Genomic DNA, 19,321 nt, shown 5'->3' on the forward strand with positions numbered 1-19,321 from the left:
CCAGACTAAAGTGGAATTCGTGCAGAATTTCTGTGAAGAGTACACTTTCTCCAGACACTTCCTATTGGCCGAGAATCGTACTTTTGCGAACTCACATGCAGCTACTCAAGACGCCAGCCAATCCCAGGGCTCACCTTAACCCCACAATTCCACATATCAAAGCACACACACATCTTAAGCCCGTAACGGGCAAAGGTTTCGATGTACAACATAGTTCCTGTTGTAGCCTTTGGTATGAGAGCGGGGGTGTGGTCGGATGCCTTTTCCCATCTCTCCAACAAGCCGAACATATTTCGACTCTTCACTTTTGATCTTCCTCTTTGTTTTTTTTCTGTGTTCCGGTCAGTTTCTACAATGGATAAAAAGATACATACTGAACCCGAGGATGATATCGCCGTGGTTTGTTTACTCAATTCTTTATTATCTATTTTTCTAACAAATATTAGGATCCCACGACCCATGTCACGACCGTTTACGGTGATGACTGGCAATCGTAAATATTATCTTTGTCTATATGGAGAAAAAAAAGACCCCAATCTCACGCAATCTCAGCGAAACCACTTCGATCGGCTCCTCGCTGTATCGGGGGCTAGAGGAGAATGGCCGACGATATCAAACCTTGAGCCACAAAGAATATCTGTACGCATAGATTTCCAAATCAAAGTATCATCTCCTTATATCCTATTAGGATTCCATCGGATGAGAAGCAGTTCGAAACATACGAAGCTGGGTATGCGCAATTCTCTTGTACACGGTCTTTTTCTTTCTTTCAAATGATAACTAACAATATTGCAGCCACTTGGTAGCCCTCGTCATGGACTCAGACCACGACAACCCCCTTTTCCATGCCCCTGTTAAAGATCCCAAACATATCCTCGACCTTGGAACAGGTCTAGGTAACTGGGCCATGTACGTGGGAATAAACCACCATTCATATTCACAAAGAACCACCACTCACCCTCTTCTAGCGATGTAGCCGACATGTTCCCAACAAGTAAGTCCAGAATCCCAATTCAATCCACCTCCAGTATCAACATATTAACACACAAAAAACCCAGCCACCGTCCGCGGAGTCGACCTCTTCCCACCACCAGTAACATGGATGCCCCCAAACTGCATCCTGGAAGTCGACAACATCGCCGAAGAATGGACCTGGAACGAACCCCAAGACCTCATCCACATGCGCATCATGATCGGAGCCTTCGACCACGCAGAATGGAGTCGCGTCTACCAGCAATGCTACGAGTAAACCATCACCATCCCGCTTCTCCTTTCTCCATCTAACCAAGACCCCCACAGCAACATCCGCCCAGGCGGTTGGATCGAACAACTAGAAGCAAGCCCCTACATCGAATGCGACGACGACAGCCTACCAGCAGACAGCATCCTGCGCAGCTGGGGACCCGCGCTATCAGCATGCGGCAAGCGTGCCGGCCGCCCCCTAGAAACAATCGATATGATGCAAGACGCCTTCCGCAAGGCTGGGTTCGTGGATATCTGTGAAAAAGAATACAAATGGCCCATTGGGCCCTGGGCCCGTGATCAGAAATATAAAGAGGCCGGAACGGTTAATTACCAGCATTGGATGTCCGGTATGGAGGGCTGGGCTATGTGGTTGCTTTGTAAATTCGGGGCGCCGGAGCCTTGGTCGCAGGATGAGGTTATTGTTTATGTTGCGAAGCTCAGGGCAGAGCTTAAGAATCCGAGGTATCATATTTATGAGCGCGCGTATGTATTTTCTTTCTTTCCTTTTCTCTTCTCTGTGGAGTCTGTGATGTGGGTTTGGCTGACTTTTATGCAGGCGACGTGTGTGGGCAAGGAAGCCTTTCCCCGAGGAGATTGCGGAGAGGGAGAGGGCTGAGGCTAATAAGAAGGCTGCCATTAAGATTGAGGAGTGAATCTTGGACAGATGGTATAGTTTTGTTGGTGAGGTATATGAAATAGGTTGCAGGATGACATGTCTGATAATGCAACATCCAGCCTTGTACTGGCCCCTATTTGCGGCTGCTGTTATGACTTCCTACCAATGCATTCGATCTTTTGCTTGTAATATTGGCCTTGTATATACCTCCGAGCTGTGTGCACACATCTGTTATGATACAGAGGGGCACTGCCCTTCATATGTTGTACAAGGTATAACACCGGATCACGGAGGGATAAGACTGGCATGTATTTACCCTAAAGGTATATGGAAACGACCGTACACACTCGCTCTCCTATAGATAAAGTCATGCTGCTAAGACGTTTGTGGTAAAAAGCTAAAGAATATATGTGTGGTGACAATGTACGAGGTATCATAGAGGCCAAAGAGTAAAGAAATAGAACCAAAAGACAACCCAAAGAAAAAGGCAAAAGATATGCGCTTACCAAAATAGACAAAACCGCAACCAGAAGGAGAGTATAACCAAAAAGAAAAGAGTCCAAACGCTGGGCGATAAAAAAAAAGAGACGTGCTATTGGCGAACATCAATTGATCCCTGCATGACGCTAGCGCTCCTGCTCAGTGGGCTGGAAGCGCACGCGATCACTCTGAGGTTGCGAATTACCATGCACGGGATTCCTCTCATTCGAATCATTCGTAGCATAGTCATCAGCAAAAGGATTCCGCACCTGGAAATCCTCGGAGTTATATTCATATCGACCGGTAGTCGCAGATCCGGAGACAGGATGGGAAGCAAGTGGACGACCACCAGTCATGGTGGGAGAAGGCAGTTGTGTCGTAACGGGTGCAGCGGGTTCAGGGCTCCGTGTTTCAGTGCGAGGTGGCGCCGTGGGGGGAGGAGAGAAATTCGTAGCGGCTGGTGCAACAACCTGCGAGGCCGGCGAGGGACTATTCAGATTAGACGAGGTCGGCGACGAGGATCCTCTGATCTTGCGCGCCTTCAGCATGGCACGCTGTTGCTGCGACAGCGCGACGGAGATCTCGTCGTTCGTCTCGATGAGCGTCAATAGGGTATCCTCGTCCGGAGCCGGGTTGGTCGTTTGGATATATCCTTGAATCAAACGCGAAGCGGTCCCGCAGCGGTCAACGAACTCCTTGATGAGATCGTTGCCTTCCAGCTCTACTGGCGGCGTGGACTGGACGAACTGCGTTAGCAGCTTTGCCGAATTACGCGCCTCTTCGATGCGGGCTGCTAGTTCCACCGGGCTGGGGAGGGTATTTGCCGGCGCGCGGGACTGTCTGTATGGCTGGCGGTGACCGTGAGGCCTAGCTGGGACTTGTGGCGGTATGATGGAATTCGCTGGGAAACGGTCGATCTAGGTAGGTTAGAGTCTTGGACGGCGCGGAGAGAGACTGCGATGCTCACCAAACCATGCGAGGCTTTCGTCTTCTCCTTCGCCCACATCTGCAGCATCAGTTTGAGATCTTCGTCCCATGCGCGCTGTTGCTCAAGGGTATCCAGGTACTGGCGGAGAGAGCTCTGCACGTGCCAGTCCCGTCCTGTGCGTAGTAGCTCTTTGACGGTCGTCACGAATTTGGCATCGAAGTTGCGGGTGAAGGTATGGCCAGGGTTGTCGACCAGGATACGCATGAGCATAATCGCATTGTACTGGGTTTGGTTTGTGTTGCCGGCTGGATCGGAGAGATACTTGCGAATGCGCAAAGCCGCTTCCTTGGCGGCATTGGGGCTTGACTCGGCTGCTTCAACGATTTTGGGGAGGTGGACGAATTCGTTTCCTTGCTGGAGTGAAAATGCGATTGTCAGTCCTGAAAGGGGTTGTTGTTGTTGTCATCTCCTAGGCACATACCACGTCGCGCGAAGAGTCATTCGTATTCTCATTTGCATTCGATTCGCAGAAGGCAGTCTGGAGAAGGTGTCAGCATGTATTATTCGATCGCTCTGGAATCAGTACAAACCAGTTCTTTTAGGACAATGGCTTCTGGTGAGTCTTCACGATGTTCGACACTGTCACTAGAGCCTATGTTCAGGTACGAGTTAGCGAATTTGCGGGGAGACGTGGAGACGGTGAGACACTCACTTGAGCGCCTGCTCAGTGATCCCAGGAAGCGCTTCATGGTGATAGCACAGTCTCTTGTTTTTCAGGGGAAATCCTGAAAAGAAAAAAAAAAGTTTCGATTGTCAAAGAATAATACTAGGCGGGGGGGCCAACTGCCGGCCTTGACTCGAACTAGTCTGCAGGGAGCTAACTATTGCTATCTGCAGGGAACTAGCAATAGATACCCTCGCTAATAAGTCAAGAAAATAGGAGAGATATATAATATATATGTAACTTCAAAATCTGCGGTCAAAGCCACATTCCACGCACGCATCCAAGTATTCTGCATTGCCAAGCTAAAGACCATCCAGGCTCCAGAGTACCAGTTGATGGTTTTTATGCCTGACTCAGCCACGTGTGAGGGTAGACAGTACATAATTTCGACACACGTTGACACTATATTTAGAAGTACTAAGTACTTCATACTACGTACTCCTCACATCTCGAACGCCACACCCCCTCTACCTACCCCTCTACTATACTTTCAACAGCATCAGCCATCTCCCCCAAAGTCTCAAACCGCCAATCAAAAATAGGATCCCCTGTGTTCCCCATCAAAGCCCCAGGCCTCTCAATCCAAACAGACTGAATACCAACCCTCCTAGCAGGTTGATGATCATGGAACTGGCTCTGTGCCGTCTGCAGCACCTGCCCTGATCCCACCCCAAACTCACGTTGCACAGCACTCAACATGTACTCAAAGTTCCGTGGATCAGGCTTATAACTGCCGATATCCTGCGCGGTAATAATCATATCAAAAGATATACCTTGCAAGCTACCGGCATTGGACTTGGCGAATGAAGCCCGGTCCACGTTCGACAGCACCACCAGCTTGTAGTGCTTTGATAGTCGACGCAGGGCATCAACCGTGTCTGGGAAGGCTGGCCATGTCCCGACAGAGTTGCCAAATTCACGGCTCTCTTCCTCTGTTGGTGGGTTGAGGCCGAGGCGCGCAGCGAGGGTGGGGTGAATTGCTGATAGTAAGTCCGAGTATGGGAGGTCCGGGGTTGCGGTTTGTTGGGTGCTTTCGAGGTCGTGGTAGGTTGTTAGGAGGTGTTCGCGGGTGAATTGGGTGGTGCTTTTTGAGAGGATTGGTTCTAGTGCGGTGATGATGCCGCTTTCCCAGTCTATTAGGGTGCCGTAGACGTCGAAGCAGAGGAGACGGTAGTCTGAGAGGTTGGTCATTTTGGTTTGATCAGGTGAATATATATATATATATATATCTATATCTATACTGAGGGTATAGATTGAGATGAATGAATCTTAGAAGTATATTCTGCTCTGGGCTACTTATACCCCCGACATGTAGATCCCTGCTTATATATAGATGGATGCTCCCCTTGGCATATTCCTAGATAAGGATGTCGGGGACCGGAAATGGTATAGGCAGGGTTTCTTTGTGATTCCATTCATGCCGATAATGCCTCAGATGAAGTGCATATGGAGTCATATGGAGATTACCTCGTATTTCATAGTATCAAGTCATTGCTACATCCAGTCACCGCTACAATCAATCGGATGCATATAAAACAGAAAAATAAGATCATATTATATGACCGAAAGACCGGGACCTCGACAGAGGTGTGCAGCTAGACAAGACAGAAACGGAGAAACACTCTCTATCAAAAGAGAAAACACTCGATAGAGTCACGGAGAAAGAACCACGTTTGTATCATGATTGGATCGGGAAGTACAGAATCCTATTTCCATCACCCTGGGCCATATCGTTTAAACTTTTTATTGGGTTCTCCTCCGAGTGTTGGCGCCATGACCTTAAAATATTGTATGATCCGGTATCGATTCCGTTCCAACATACACAGCTGATGCACAGAACTCCGATCCTTCCCGTCCACCGCAAAAATCTTTTCACATCACGTCCCCTCACACCTTCTTATGGCAATCCGTTTATGCCTCAATGAGAGCACGGCGGATCTGGGTACCACGCTGGCGGGTAGAGAGACGGACCTTCTTGTCCTCGGTAGCCTTCTTGACCTCCTCGGCAGCCTCGGTGAGGATGAGCTCAATGTGGCAGGGGTTGGTCATGTAGGGGTTGATCTGGAAAGAAAAGTCAGCATTTTTATACGAGACTCAACCGTGAATCTTAGGATAAAAAATAAAACAAAAAAACGTACACGACCGTGAGCACGGTAAGTGCGGCGGCGACCCTTGGGGGCCTGGTTGACCTGGATGCGCTTGATGATCAAGGCGCTGGTGTCGAGACCCTTGCCATCAGCGTTGGCCTCAGCGTTCTTGAGCAGATCAATGATGTGCTCAGCGGACTTGACGGGCCAGCGGGCCTTGGAGACACCGAACTGCTTGCCTGTAAACGAAAGATTGTCAGTCGATGTTCGACTCCATTCACAAATTTTCTTCCAGGGCTGTAGATCCGTAGCATCGCCAATAAGCCAAGAAATCCAGCCATTTGTTCCATTCAAGTTTTCCTCGTCATTTTCATTGCATATCCCAGTGACTGTCGTATATTTGGCGATGCTGTTCGGCTTTCCACACAATCCATTCCTCCGATCCATCCGGAATTTTCTTCAAATAATAAAAAAAAGGGCGACTCACCCTGAGCAGTGCGACCGGTGGAGCCAGCGTAGCGGCGCATGGGAACGGCCATGGTCTTGGTGGTAACGTTCTCGAGGAAAGTGAGGGCCTTGGACAGCTTCATGCCGTTGACGGCCTGGGCGGTCTCACGGGTGTTCTTGAAGCTGACACGGAGGTAAGAGCCGCGCGCGCGGGCGCTCTTGGCCTCCGAGATCTCCTGGGCGGCGTAACGGACCTGTGTAAAGCATCGCTCGTTAGCAATGGGATCGTCGTTGGATGTTGGTGATGTTGGCAGCGAAAGTCGACCCGGCGATCGGACATTGAATGTGCATCACACGGGTGGCATTTCGTAGAGAATGGGATTCGGAATGGTCATTATCGAGGACAGGGACATGCAGCACTCACCATCTTGAAGGAGTTGGCGAGGGGGGTGTGATGGTCCTCGGTGATGAGTTGTTGTCGCTTTTCGTCGTCGTCCGGCTCTCGCTTGAGCCACTAGATTTGGTGCGGTTTTTTTCGCTCTTGGCGCTCTGGCCCTAAGCGAGCCCTAACGCTAGCCGTTTTGGTGTGGGTTTTGTCTTTGACTTATGTCAGATCTTAGTCACTGGGTTTCTGCCCCACATCTCAGGTGTCAATCCCTTTCCAATTTATTAAATCAACTAAGGTGAACACCATGGCACTTGCCCTTGGAAACTATACTGGATATTCGATAATTGAACGGAACAAATTTTATTCTTCATAAATCCATATCTACAATGTCCATATTTTGTCTATTTCTTCTGCTCTGGCACTTGTGTAATAAGCTCACCCTTCTCAACAGCCGACCGCAGGTTATCCAACACCAGAATTTCCATCTCTTTCTGGGTCTCATAAGTGGCAGTACCAATATGGGGCAGCAACATAACATTAGGGTTGCTAACAAGGCCGGGCTCAATTTGCGGCTCGCACTCATACACATCCAGACCAGCAGAGCGCACCTATAGACATCCACCAGTCAGCCGGGATTGTCCACATATCTGTCATGGAAGGCAGGTTTAAGAGTATTACATACCTTGCCAGAGTCAAGCGCCGCAACCAACTCCTTCTCATCAATCAGCGCACCACGTGCCGTGTTAACGATCACGACACCATCCTTCATCTTAGTGAACTCGGTCGCGCCAATGATGTGGCGCGTAGATGCGTTCAAGGCCAAGTTCAAGCTGAGCACGTCCGAACTGGCGAGCAACTCGTCAAACGAGACGTATGTCGCGCCGACTTCCAGCTCGGCTGGTAGACGGGATCGGTTGTGGTACTGAATTTTCATGCCGAAGGCCTTGGCGCGGATTGCCATTTCCTGCTCATGATTAGCTGGGGTCAAGTGGTGGACTACTGTCTGTGCTACATACCCGTCCAATGCCTCCCATGCCCAGAATTCCGAGGACCTTGTTCTTGGGGTCGTGGCCCAGGGTGGTTCTGTACTCCTTTCCTCCTGCCGTGATTGGGCCTTGCCACTTTCCTGTCATTGTGGGATTATGGTTAGTTACTGGTTACTCGGGGAGATCATTTCGCGATGGTTTAGAGCCACTTACCTTCCCGGAGAGCAGTAAGAGGAATGTGAGCCTGGCGCAGAGCGCCGATCATCAGGAAAATGCCCACGTCGGCTGTCGCATCGTTGACAGCGACTGGGGTGCTGGACACAGCGATGTTCTTCTTCGTGCAGGCGGCAACATCGATGTTGTCGTATCCTGCGCCATTGTGGCAGATATACTTAAGAGTTTTAGGCAGGACTTCGAGCATCTCTGCGTCGAACGGACCGGTGTACTATGCGCTGTCAGTAGGATAACTCGAAATGAAGCAGGAAGGCCGATGTTTACCTTGGTGGAGTTGTTCGAACGGTAGAGAGCGACTACATCGTCGTACTTGCCAGCCTTGCAGTTTGCAATGAACTCTTCTCTGGTTCCGCTGGGGAATTCCTGATTTTGTTTGCTTTAGTGGGATTCGATCGCGGCGCAACAAGAATCGCTTACCTTCAATGTCAAAAGTGAAGAGATGCTCTCCCATTCCTTGCGCGCGTGCGTGATTTCTCCAATTAGGAGAGCTGATTGTGTTGCCATCTTGTTTCTGCAAATGTTAGATGCGCCAAATGATGTCAGCGGGGTTGCTCACGTCGGTAGAGTTCTATAGTTCTATGGTTCTATAGGAGTATATCAAGAGGGCAAGAAGATTGAAGGAATGAAGCGAACAATTGAGAGATTAGCGAGTTTGAGAATGAAAAGGAAGGAGAAATTCCAAAAGTCCAGGAAATTCCTGGAAAAGATTCTTGGAGATCCCCGCTATCGCGGAACCCCCATGTCGTGACGGGGGCTCCTCCGACGGTGTCTTTAGATATAGCCCTGGACATTGTATAGATCGTGCACTTGTACATCAATCCCCATGTCTCTATTAATATCTATTAATTCATTTCTACAATTACCTCTACTAGTATCTACCATTTATCAACTTAACTTAGTACCTCTTTACTTGACCTTCAAAGTAATGCACATGCAAGAATAATCACCCCCACGTCGGGTATTGAAATCACTCGTTTTGTCCAAACCCCGACAGCGGAGCACCTCCGGGCCCTGAGTCTTCCCCCCACGAGGGCCGAGTGGGGTGTTTTGGGTCCTTTTGAAGGGAATCAACGGGCCGACTTGGAATGCCGTCAGAGGTCGGGTTTCGCTTTTTACTTACTTTACTTACTTCAAACCTTTCTTCTGTTAATTCTGAAACTACTTACCTACTACTCATACTATACATCATGGCAAACACAACTACCAACGCGCTCGTCCTCCACGGCGCCAAAGACCTCCGCCTAGTAAGTAAACCCCAGATACAACCACCAACCCAAGTCCCAAACTAACCCAAACCCAGGAACAACGCACCATCACCGCCCCCTCACCAACAGAAGTCCAAGTCGCCATCCGCGCAACCGGAATCTGCGGCTCAGACCTGCACTACTACAGCCACGGCCGAAATGGCGACTTCGTCGTACGCGCACCAATGTGTCTCGGCCACGAATCCGCCGGCACAGTAACAGCTATCGGCGATGCCGTAACAACCCTAAAAGTCGGCGACCGCGTGGCTCTGGAAGTCGGTCTCCCATGTCGCACCTGCGCACTCTGCAAACAAGGCCGCTACAACATCTGCAAAGCGATGCAATTCCGCAGCTCGGCAAAGGCCTTCCCCCACCTCGACGGCACGCTGATGGAGCGCACAAACCACCCCGCGGATATGTGTCACTTGCTTCCGGATAGTGTGTCCGATGCGGGCGGTGCGCTTGTTGAGCCGCTTGCTGTTACGTTGCATGCTGTGCGTCGCTCACACCCGCCTAGTAAGGAGGAAGTTTCTCAGAACCGTGAGGCTGGGGAAGAGACTGCGGCGCTGGTTTTCGGTGCTGGCGCTATTGGACTCCTGCTTGCTGGGGCGCTCGCTGCCAGTGAGAATTTCTCGGCGATTGTTGTTGCGGATATTGATGCACGGAGACTTAAGATCGCTGAGGATATGGGTCTTGGGCTTAAGACTGCTCTCATTCCTAGGGCGGAGACTCCGCCTCCCGCGAAGGATGCACCTCATGCTGAGCAGACGGCTTATGCTTTGGAAAATGCGCAGAAGGTTGCGGCCAAGTTGATTGAGGCGGTTGGGGCCAAGGATGGACTTGCTGTTCACGGCTTCACTCGTGTTTATGATTGTACTGGTGTGCCGGCTTGTGTCCAGGCCGGTATCTATGCTAGTGCACCGGGTGGTGTGCTGGTGCAGATTGGAATGGGTAATCCTATTCAGACTCTGCCTGTTGGTGCCGCAGCGCTGCGTGAGGTGGATATCATTGGTGTCTTCCGTTATGATGGGTTTGCGTACCCTGCTGCTATTACGCTGCTGGCCAGCGGGAAGGTGAAGAGTGTCGAGGAGAAGGTTGTTACCCACAGGCTCAAGTTGGAGGAGGGAGAGCGGGCGTTTACACTTGCTGGCAAGGGAGTTGATGAGGAGGGAAACCCTGTTGTGAAGGTTATTATTGAGAACCGCCGGGGCGCCAGTGGCTCCCTGTAGATGTGGTGATTGTGACGACGGTGATGATGATGATGAATTGTGTTTGAAAATACCCGATTGTGACAATAGAGCAAAATGATGGGTACAGATGTATATATGTGGGGTATGAAGATTTATGAACTACAAAATTGAATCTACAAAATTAAATCAAGATATCGAGAATAGTGATAACATGTAGGGTGCAAAAGCCCAATGAGATATATTTTCCCTTCTTATACTGTTCTAATATTTGCGAATTGCTCATTTCAACCCTCCACCCAGCAAGAGGCTCTGACCCGTCATGTATCCTGTTTTCACAAGCATAGTCACAACATTGGCCGTTTCCTCAGGTGTCCCGAGGCGACCGAGTGGAATACCAGCTGCCACGTCAGGGATAGCGGCAGCGTTAGGGATCATACCTGTGTCACCAATCATGGCAGGTGCCACATCGTTAACACTGATATTGAATTCAGCCAGCCGGGTAGAAAGGTTTTTCATCATGCCTGTCAGACCACCTTTAGAGGCAGCGTAATCTAAAAGAGAGTTAGTTTGATGTTCTCCAGAGAAGAAACGAATCACATACGACATCCATTGATTCCTCCACCTTGCGCAGCAATTGAGGACATAAACACGATACGCCCCCAATTCTGGTTCTTCATATGCTCGACCACCCCCTTGACGAGAATGAACGAAGCGCGCAGGTTGACATGTAAGGTATAATCAAACTCTTCGAGAGAGCAGTCCCAGATTTGCGGGATCCGCTTCCCGTGTCCAGCGTTTGAAATCAGGATATCAGGTCGGTGGCCGTGCTCGGTATCGATTTGCTGGAACATCGTCTCGATATCGTCAGCGGATCCAACATCCACTTTATGGATTGAGATACGGAGCTTGTTATCGGGGTATTTGCTCTGCAGATCGGTCACCAGCGCGTTCATTGCGGTCAGGTTGGTCGCGTATGTCAGGGCGAGATGAACTCCATGTTGGGCAAGCTGGTGTGCACACGCAGCTCCAATTCTACAAAATAGATTGTCAGTTATTCATTCTCCGTGTTGGGGTAATATGAGCTGAGGAATGACTTACCCTCCCGATGCACCGGTGATTAGCGCAAGTCGACCCTGGAGCTCGTTAAGTGACATGATGCGATAGACTTGGTATGTGCTGTGTGTGATGGTATGCAAAGATAAAGTGCAGAAGTAAACTCCCAAATCTCCAAGTTTGATCTGGCAAAGCCTCGGTTGCCCCTCGGGGCCATCTCCGATGGTGCCCCCTCCCCGCAGCCCCCCGCGTCATTTGCCGTCAGATTGCGGCGTGGGGGTACCACACATGTATCACATACATCACGCGATAAGGAAAGCCATTCCCAATAATTTAAAAGAGAAGGCTACTGCTCATATCCCCCATCCAAGCAGATGGCTGCCACGACTGCGAGCGTGGCTCTCCAGATTGGTACATATCGGATGCATTCTGGAACGCATCCAGTCCCAACAAGCCACCAGAAATCTGGTCTCCAGATACATAATCGCCCACAGCCTCCAAATCCAGCCATGAGAAGTCGTTGGCCGGGCTGAATTGCATGTATCCCGCGTCTGCGACCGGGTTCGGAAGAGCTGTTTGCAGTGAGAAGTCACTATTTTGCTGTGCTTCATGGGATGGGTTCGTGGATTTGGGCTTCCACAGAAGCTCTAGAAGGCGAGCATAGCGCGCCCCGACATCATCGCTGCCGGCGCTTGCTTGTTTGAGGACTTCGGTGGTTCGAATGACTAGGCCTTGGACTTTTGCTTCTTCTGATGGGAGCATCATTCCGAAAGACCGAGCCTATGGTATTGGTGAGATGATATTTAGAAGAGGAGGGTTTGAACGGGGATCGTACCTTGTAGAGGAAAACGGCAGAATAGATGCCATATCTAAATCGCATGAGCTGTTTGTCTTGACATAACACGCAATGAAAGGAAGACTTACAAGTAGAAGCGGAGAGGCATGAAATGGAGATGCTTCTCAGGATCTACCAAATCTACAAGGATTGTCAAGTATGACTTGGCTGCATCAACAGATTCATAAATGAACCGTGAATCTTGCATCGAAGCGACGTTCTTGAACGTCGATCTTAGGTGTTCTCGCTGGCCTTGTAGGTCGGTTTTCGGTTTGGCTAGTGACTGCGAGATTGCAGCTTGGAATGCGAAAGCAGTTGTATACAGACGTAAGTACTCGTATGACAACTGCAGCGTTGCTCGCATAGGTGGTGAGCCTATTGATATGTTAGAACCAAGACCCACTCAGAAGCTCAAAGAAGTCAAGGAAAGGGAACTTACAATCCAGTGACCCCCAAAGTGACTTCCACCGTAGTATCGCTAGACGGAAGTCATCCACATATTTTACATAGTCTCCCATCAGCATCATCTGATTACTAGTACGCATCCCCGAATACAAAACCTCATGAACATTTCCATAAAGCTGCGTAAGATCCAGCATAGCCTGAAAGATCTTTGCATAGTCCTCCTCCCCCTCGTTAACCGGCTGCAGCGACGGGAAATCCTGACTGACAAGACCAGTCATGGGCCCGGGGCCACGAGACCAGAAGGCACGTCCAATGCGCACAGAAATCAATCGGTCAGAGACATAGCAGCTCGCCCAGGCCAACCGCCGACGAGCCTCACTCTCTTGATCACCGTAAGGTTCCCCACGGAAAGAAGTGCGATCCATGCCGATGAAATACCCGGAGCGCAGGGCAAGCCCGACATGCATCCATGCAGCGCGGTCTTCCTCTCCGCGTCCAACCCGCTCAATACGTGGCCGCAGTCCCTGCGGTTCCCACTCGGCAAGTAACAGAAGTGCTTCGACGGCTTCGACATCGCACTCCGCGCCTGCGGCGATGCCGGAAATCAGCTCGTGCATGTACTTGGAGCAGTACTCATGGATCTCGGGTTGGTCGACCAAGTCCTTGGAGGCGATGGTCAGGACCGCGGTGAGCAGGTGTTTTTCATTAGCGGCAAAGGCGTCTAGGGCGGTGCGCGTAAAATATTTCCGCGGCACGAGGGGAAGATACGGGTGGAAGTTCTCCGCGTAGCGGGAGATGAGTTGCCACACCGTTTCTGGGTCTAGGGCGCATGTCTGAACGAGTCTGTAGGCCCTGATGCCCGTGCTCGGGTTGTTAAAGTCTGAAATAACGCCGTTGCGTAGGTTGTTGTATATTGGGAACACTGTTGGCTCCGACCGAATATGGTCGTTGCGGACCTCGGGGGTTATCCCCGTGCCTTCTGTGGCGATGCCAGTCAAGCATTGCCAGGCGTCTGATGGATTGCGCGGGACTGATGATATTGAGGTATCATCTTCTTCGACGGATGCTGAAGCTGGTGCTGGTGGGTTAGGTGGCAAGAAGACCAACGGGCCGGGATAGGAGGCCGATTGCACTCTACGGTTCTCCGAGTTGGTTGGGCTTGATGTTTCTGAATCCTTGCCTGGCGACTGATTGGCTGGTGTAAAGTTTTTGATTTTGTTCTTTCGGATTCGACGACCTCCACGATTTGAGCCGCCTAATATGCATTCGCGATTTTCGCGTACGCAGCGCTGGCATGGTGGTTTGCCAGGGTTACCGTTCGAGTCTCTGTATACGATCAGCGTGGAACCAATATATTGCAGATCCGGGGAAAGACAGCAAGGGCTGAAGTGGCTGAAACGGAAAGAATAGAGGAAAAAAACAGATAGTCTTACAGGTCACATCGAGACTTGCGCTGCCTGCAATGCAAACAAGCTCGAGAAACGCGCTTGGCGATATCACGCCGAGAGGCCTCTGATGGGGATTCTTCGTCCATGGCTACAAGGACATTGAAGAGTATGAAATCAAAGTCGTGCATCCCCACAGAGAAGTCCGCAGACCCTTACTCATCGAGTCCATGCTCAACGGCTCCAGCGCCTCCCAGCGCCTCCAATGTGGGGGAAGGCCCATGTAAACCTTGTGTAAATAATATTCACGGCACTTGGTTTTAACTATATGGAATTTTTCTTTTAGATAATAATTGGAATAACTTGAATACTAAAATACTAGAATACTAAAATATTAGAAATGTCTCACCTCTTTCTATACGCTATTTAATAGCCATTCGGTCATATTTCAAGGTGAATCATTGGGAAAATCAATACCGTGTCAATTGCCGACGGCTATTGACTTCGGCTATAGGTATTGCCCGGAGTAACCCCGCGTTCCTCGGGTCTGATTGGACTTCTTATTTGGAGCTCCTCCCTGTTGCTTTTTATTCTTTTTAGGAGTCCTTTATATCTTATCTTCACCTTCATATTCATATCCATAATGGCAGATGTACTGTCCCTCTTCTCCCTAAGCGGGAAAACCGCCATCGTCACTGGTGGAACACGAGGTATTGGCCAAGCTATGGCCTTTGCCCTAGCTGAGGCCGGCGCCGATATTATCTTGATTCAGGCGAGTCATGTGCATGGAAAGAGTTGGAGAGCACATGTTAACATCTTAATAGAGAGACACTACCAACACATCAACCAAGGATGAGATCATTAATCGCCTGGGACGTAAGGCATGGATCCATGTCGCTGAGCTTGGGGATCGCCAAGCCGTCAAAGGCATTATTCCCGCATTAACCAGCCAAGGACTTAAGCCAGAGATTCTGGTGAACTGCGCAGGGATCCAACGGCGGCACCCGGCCGAAAAATTCCCGGATGAAGATTGGGATGAGGTGAGTCGAGGCCCCCGATATAAGCCCGCAATATAAATCCGCCCCTTGAAACACCGTGTCTCATTCGTCGAATGATATGTAGGTCTTGGAAATCAACCTTTCCTCCGTCTTCATCATGTGCCGAGAATTTGCCGCATATCTGCTAGCTCGCGATGCTTCGGAATTCCCACAGGGTCGCCGTGGCTCCATCATTAATGTCGCATCTCTGCTCACCTTCCAAGGTGGGATAACGGTCCCGGCCTATGCGGCATCCAAGGGTGGCATTGGGCAGTTGACCAAGGCGCTCTCGAATGATTGGCTTGCCAAGGGAATCAATGTCAACGCTATTGCTCCCGGTTATATTGCGACCGATATGAACACAGCCCTTATCGCTGATGCTGACCGTAACGCCGGTATCATGGCACGCATCCCCGCTGGCCGATGGGGAAAGCCCGAGGATTTCAAGGGTGCCGTGGTGTATTTGGCTAGTCAAGCTAGCAGCTATGTATCTGGCGAGGTCCTCACAGTTGATGGTGGATGGATGGGACGGTAAATGACACATGACTATAACGTATATTATTTCAAATAAATTGAACATATGAATCCTTTTTTTTTTGGCTAATTGTCAGGTCATCAGTTTATCAGGTTATGTATTGTCTGATTACTCGGTACCTCATTTACTTCATGTACTTCATGTACTTCGTATACTTCGTGTACTTCGTACTTTGTAGTTGAGTGGTCAGTGCGCAACCCTGCCAGGGCTGACATGAAACCTCGACAAAGCCAATGTCTTACAATAAAACACCGGCTTGACGAACTACTCAAGTTTAGGGCTTTCCACCGGGTGTTCACCGGTGAATTTTGACTACATAATTAATAATGTCTCAGAGTTCACAGGCCCTTGTCCAAAGCGTCGCGCCCAGACTCGCGCCCAGAGTTGAATCTGGATCGACAAGGATCATCAGCAAATCATCAGCAAAACACCCTATCGAAAGGGGGACACTAGTCTTGTTGGAAACACTGGCGTCTTTAGGCGTCTTTAGTGTCACTAAAGGAGTTATCCCGATAGGTCTGTCGGTCATTTAAACGCCTTGAACACTTGTTAATCAGACCATACAGGGGCTTTAGGCGGAAGACATGTCGATGCTTTCTTTTTCCCCGTCAAAACTCCTTTAGGATCCTTCGTCAGGGCCGAGCTTTCTTTTCCATTTCCATTTCTTCCATTCTCTTGGCTTTGAAGACAGTCGGCCGGTCTCGATTGTTGAATTACACTCTTTATCAAGGATTTACTCCATACTTGACTCTATATCTTCCTCCCTGGACTACCTCTACATTGTCCGATTTCATTCTTTAAAAGACCAAAACGTGCCCCCCCCCCCCCCCCCCCCTTGCTCACATTCCAGACGCCTTTTGAGAGTGAGTCTCTACCAAAATCCGATTCTTGGTGACGTGCTAATTTCTCTCGAATTCCAAAGTTCTGGGTTATCTGGGTTATGTTGAGTCGCTTTGTTGACTTCAACCTAGACATTCACAGTGAAACAATCCGCATTGTTCATTGACAATCTCAAAACGAGTCAGCCACAATGTTCCCATTATAAGACATTGTCTTTGTGTGATACAATCAAAGAAGGTCGCTGTCTATATCGACTCACTTTCGCCAACCCTGTTTATAACCCATCTCATCTGATCTATCCACCGTCTTCGACTTCGACTCCCCCGCAAACGCCCACATCCAGTCGATTCGCAAATATTCACATTTTTGATCTTAGCTGTTGAGCAGCTTGAAGCACATTCCAGATTGCCATCTCGACCAGAGGGTTGTGCAAACGTCGAAAGCACAGCCTTGCATGTTTATTGCTCTAACTGCAACGTATTTCTTTCTTTCTTCAATATCTGCGCCAGTTCAATGGCAGCAACCCATCCGCATATCGCGGCACGAGGGTATGGCTCAAACGCCACATACATATATGAGTACTCAAGGGGGTTGGGTGGCGTGGACGTCCCCCGCGATGTGATCTTCACTCGGGTCATCTACGTTTCCCTGAGCGTCGTGGCAGTCGCACTGTTCTGTGGCCGGGTTGCTCAGATCAGCCATGCCTATCTACGCCAAATCACCGCATCTAGCGCAGACAAGCGCCAGCAGACCTTCTGGGCCCAGGAACAATCGACATTGTGGTCCAACATCAAGAAATACATCCTATACGCCCCATTAGGAAGGAAGAGACACAATCGAGAACTACAGCTCTCTTCCGCTGTCAATGTCGGCACCTTACCCTCCCGACTGCAGACCATCCTGGTCGCGCTATATTTCGCCAGCCAAGTCGCATACTGCATCGTCCTGGACTATAGCGTCAACAACAAGGCAGCCTTAATGGCCGAGCTGCGCGGCCGATCCGGTACGATGGCCGTCATCAATATGGTCCCGCTCTTTCTCCTCGCCGGTCGGAACAACCCCTTGATCGCGATTCTCCACATTAGCTTCGACACATACAACCTCCTCCACCGCTGGCTAGGCCGCATCGTGGTCCTCGAGTCAGTTGCACACACTGCTGCATGGGCCGTGAACGCCGTCGACGAGGAAAACTTCGCCCGCATGCTCATCCGTGTGCGTGACACCCCCTTCTTCCTCTGGGGCCTGATAGGCACAGCCGCAATGGTCTTCCTCAGCCTACACTCCCCCTCGCCCATCCGCCACGCCTTTTACGAGACCTTCCTACATCTACACCAACTCGCCGCAGTACTCGCCTTCCTCGGCGTATACCTGCACCTGCAGCTTGACAATCTCCCGCAGCGAAGCTGGGCTCAAACGATCGCCTGTATCTGGCTCGGCGACCGACTCGCCCGCCTCTTCCGCCTTGTCCACCTGAACATCTCAACCTCCGGCACAACAAAAATGGTCGTTCAAGCCCTCCCCGGCGAAGCCTGCCGCGTAACCTTCCACTTGCCAAAACTCGTCCAGATCGAACCAGGCTGCCATGTCTTCGCTTACATCCCCAGCATCTCATGGTGGATGTCGCACCCATTCTCAATCGCCTGGGCGGAACCCAGCACCAGCAGCACAGCAGCGTTCATCCCCTCCCCTCCCCAACCACCAACCCAAAGCAAAGGATACACCGACATCGAAAAACAATCCAACCTGCCCATCAAACCCACAAAATCAGCAACCCAAGTCTCCCTCATCATCGGCGCCCAAAAAGGCATGACCCGTCGCCTATACAACCTCGCCAACGCATCCCCCTCAAAAACCCTCACTTTATCAGGCTTCATTGAAGGCCCCTACGGATCCCACCCAACAAACCCCTCAAGCTATGGCACAGCCGTCCTCTTCAGCGCCGGCGCAGGAATAACCCATCACCTACTATACACCCGCGCACTCGTGACGGCAGCCGCGCAGAACACCGCCGCAACGCGCAAAGTCTACCTGATCTGGTCTGTCAGATCGACAGACCACCTCACTTGGGTAAGTAGCTACATGGACCAGATCCTGCGACTACCAAATCGACGGGATATCCTCGTTGTTAAGCTTTTCGTGTCGAAACCGCGTCGGGCCGCGGATATCGTTAGTCCTTCCGCGACGGTGCTCATGCATTCTGGGAGGTGTAGGCCTGATGTTGTTCTTGATGAGATTTTGCCCGGACGGACGGGGGCGACGCTGGTTAGTGTTTGTGGGCCTGGGGCTTTTGCCGATGAGGTTAGGTCTGCGGCTAGGGAGAGGATTGGGAAGGGGGCTGTTGTGGATTTTGCGGAGGAAGCTTTTACATGGTGATGAGTCGTTTGTGCATTGTTCATATGCTTTTGAGCTGTTTTTGCCCTATGGGGCTTTTTTTTCTTTCTTGTTATTTTGTTTAATGCAATCTTTTTTTCACCGTTGTGCTTTGCGGTTGGCGATTCGTGCATATAACGTTACTTAATGTCTAACTGTATACACTATACCATAATCTCTAGACTTTGGCTGCATCCATTTGAACAAGTCTTATTGAGAATCTTGGAAGGGGATTTACTGTGCAAGAGATATAGAAATGTAATAATCATGTAATTGAACATGAGTTTTTAAG

The 19,321-nt window shown here is 50.2% G+C and overlaps 9 protein-coding genes across 9 annotated transcripts; 4 read left to right on the top strand and 5 right to left on the bottom strand.

Moving 5' to 3' along the window:
- Nucleotides 1-354: 354 nt before the first annotated feature.
- N7537_000343 (class I SAM-dependent methyltransferase) lies at nucleotides 355-1,898 on the top strand (the record flags this gene model as incomplete). The annotated part of the gene is made up of 9 exons (XM_056891401.1): nucleotides 355-399; nucleotides 447-493; nucleotides 553-639; nucleotides 689-730; nucleotides 796-909; nucleotides 969-994; nucleotides 1,059-1,245; nucleotides 1,300-1,728; nucleotides 1,802-1,898. 9 exons carry the CDS (start codon nucleotides 355-357, stop codon nucleotides 1,896-1,898), a joined length of 1,074 nt encoding a protein of 357 aa, XP_056756396.1.
- A 589-nt stretch (nucleotides 1,899-2,487) lies between these two features.
- N7537_000344 (VHS and GAT domain-containing protein) lies at nucleotides 2,488-4,018 on the bottom strand (the record flags this gene model as incomplete). Its single annotated transcript, XM_056891402.1, has 4 exons — nucleotides 2,488-3,258; nucleotides 3,309-3,683; nucleotides 3,751-3,807; nucleotides 3,860-4,018. 4 exons carry the CDS (start codon nucleotides 4,016-4,018, stop codon nucleotides 2,488-2,490), a joined length of 1,362 nt encoding a protein of 453 aa, XP_056756397.1.
- A 446-nt stretch (nucleotides 4,019-4,464) lies between these two features.
- N7537_000345 (uncharacterized protein) lies at nucleotides 4,465-5,184 on the bottom strand (the record flags this gene model as incomplete). Its single annotated transcript, XM_056891403.1, has 1 exon — nucleotides 4,465-5,184. The coding sequence occupies one exon, from the start codon at nucleotides 5,182-5,184 to the stop codon at nucleotides 4,465-4,467; it is 720 nt and encodes a 239-aa protein (XP_056756398.1).
- Nucleotides 5,185-5,904: 720 nt separating this feature from the next.
- Nucleotides 5,905-8,639, bottom strand: N7537_000346 (fused D-mandelate dehydrogenase faamily protein/uL22 family ribosomal protein; the record flags this gene model as incomplete). The annotated part of the gene is made up of 11 exons (XM_056891404.1): nucleotides 5,905-6,054; nucleotides 6,132-6,319; nucleotides 6,568-6,781; nucleotides 6,952-7,041; nucleotides 7,099-7,124; nucleotides 7,355-7,523; nucleotides 7,598-7,879; nucleotides 7,932-8,041; nucleotides 8,115-8,346; nucleotides 8,400-8,498; nucleotides 8,553-8,639. The coding sequence occupies 11 exons, from the start codon at nucleotides 8,637-8,639 to the stop codon at nucleotides 5,905-5,907; spliced, it is 1,647 nt and encodes a 548-aa protein (XP_056756399.1).
- A 683-nt stretch (nucleotides 8,640-9,322) lies between these two features.
- N7537_000347 (NAD(P)-dependent alcohol dehydrogenase) lies at nucleotides 9,323-10,608 on the top strand (the record flags this gene model as incomplete). The annotated part of the gene is made up of 2 exons (XM_056891405.1): nucleotides 9,323-9,379; nucleotides 9,436-10,608. 2 exons carry the CDS (start codon nucleotides 9,323-9,325, stop codon nucleotides 10,606-10,608), a joined length of 1,230 nt encoding a protein of 409 aa, XP_056756400.1.
- A 240-nt stretch (nucleotides 10,609-10,848) lies between these two features.
- N7537_000348 (SDR family NAD(P)-dependent oxidoreductase) lies at nucleotides 10,849-11,723 on the bottom strand (the record flags this gene model as incomplete). The annotated part of the gene is made up of 3 exons (XM_056891406.1): nucleotides 10,849-11,120; nucleotides 11,171-11,601; nucleotides 11,668-11,723. The coding sequence occupies 3 exons, from the start codon at nucleotides 11,721-11,723 to the stop codon at nucleotides 10,849-10,851; spliced, it is 759 nt and encodes a 252-aa protein (XP_056756401.1).
- A 232-nt stretch (nucleotides 11,724-11,955) lies between these two features.
- Nucleotides 11,956-14,396, bottom strand: N7537_000349 (uncharacterized protein; the record flags this gene model as incomplete). Its single annotated transcript, XM_056891407.1, has 5 exons — nucleotides 11,956-12,402; nucleotides 12,458-12,491; nucleotides 12,547-12,832; nucleotides 12,897-14,188; nucleotides 14,296-14,396. 5 exons carry the CDS (start codon nucleotides 14,394-14,396, stop codon nucleotides 11,956-11,958), a joined length of 2,160 nt encoding a protein of 719 aa, XP_056756402.1.
- Nucleotides 14,397-14,890: 494 nt separating this feature from the next.
- On the top strand, nucleotides 14,891-15,819 carry N7537_000350 (putative 2-deoxy-D-gluconate 3-dehydrogenase; the record flags this gene model as incomplete). Its single annotated transcript, XM_056891408.1, has 3 exons — nucleotides 14,891-15,028; nucleotides 15,072-15,287; nucleotides 15,370-15,819. The coding sequence occupies 3 exons, from the start codon at nucleotides 14,891-14,893 to the stop codon at nucleotides 15,817-15,819; spliced, it is 804 nt and encodes a 267-aa protein (XP_056756403.1).
- A 1,353-nt stretch (nucleotides 15,820-17,172) lies between these two features.
- N7537_000351 (ferric reductase family protein) lies at nucleotides 17,173-19,032 on the top strand (the record flags this gene model as incomplete). Its single annotated transcript, XM_056891409.1, has 1 exon — nucleotides 17,173-19,032. One exon carries the CDS (start codon nucleotides 17,173-17,175, stop codon nucleotides 19,030-19,032), a length of 1,860 nt encoding a protein of 619 aa, XP_056756404.1.
- Between the last annotated feature and the right edge of the window lie 289 nt (nucleotides 19,033-19,321).

The sequence above is a fragment of the Penicillium hordei genome (assembly GCF_028827395.1).
Source record: "Penicillium hordei strain IBT 12815 chromosome Unknown utg000001l_segment0_segment0, whole genome shotgun sequence".
Lineage (NCBI taxonomy): Eukaryota > Fungi > Ascomycota > Eurotiomycetes > Eurotiales > Aspergillaceae > Penicillium > Penicillium hordei.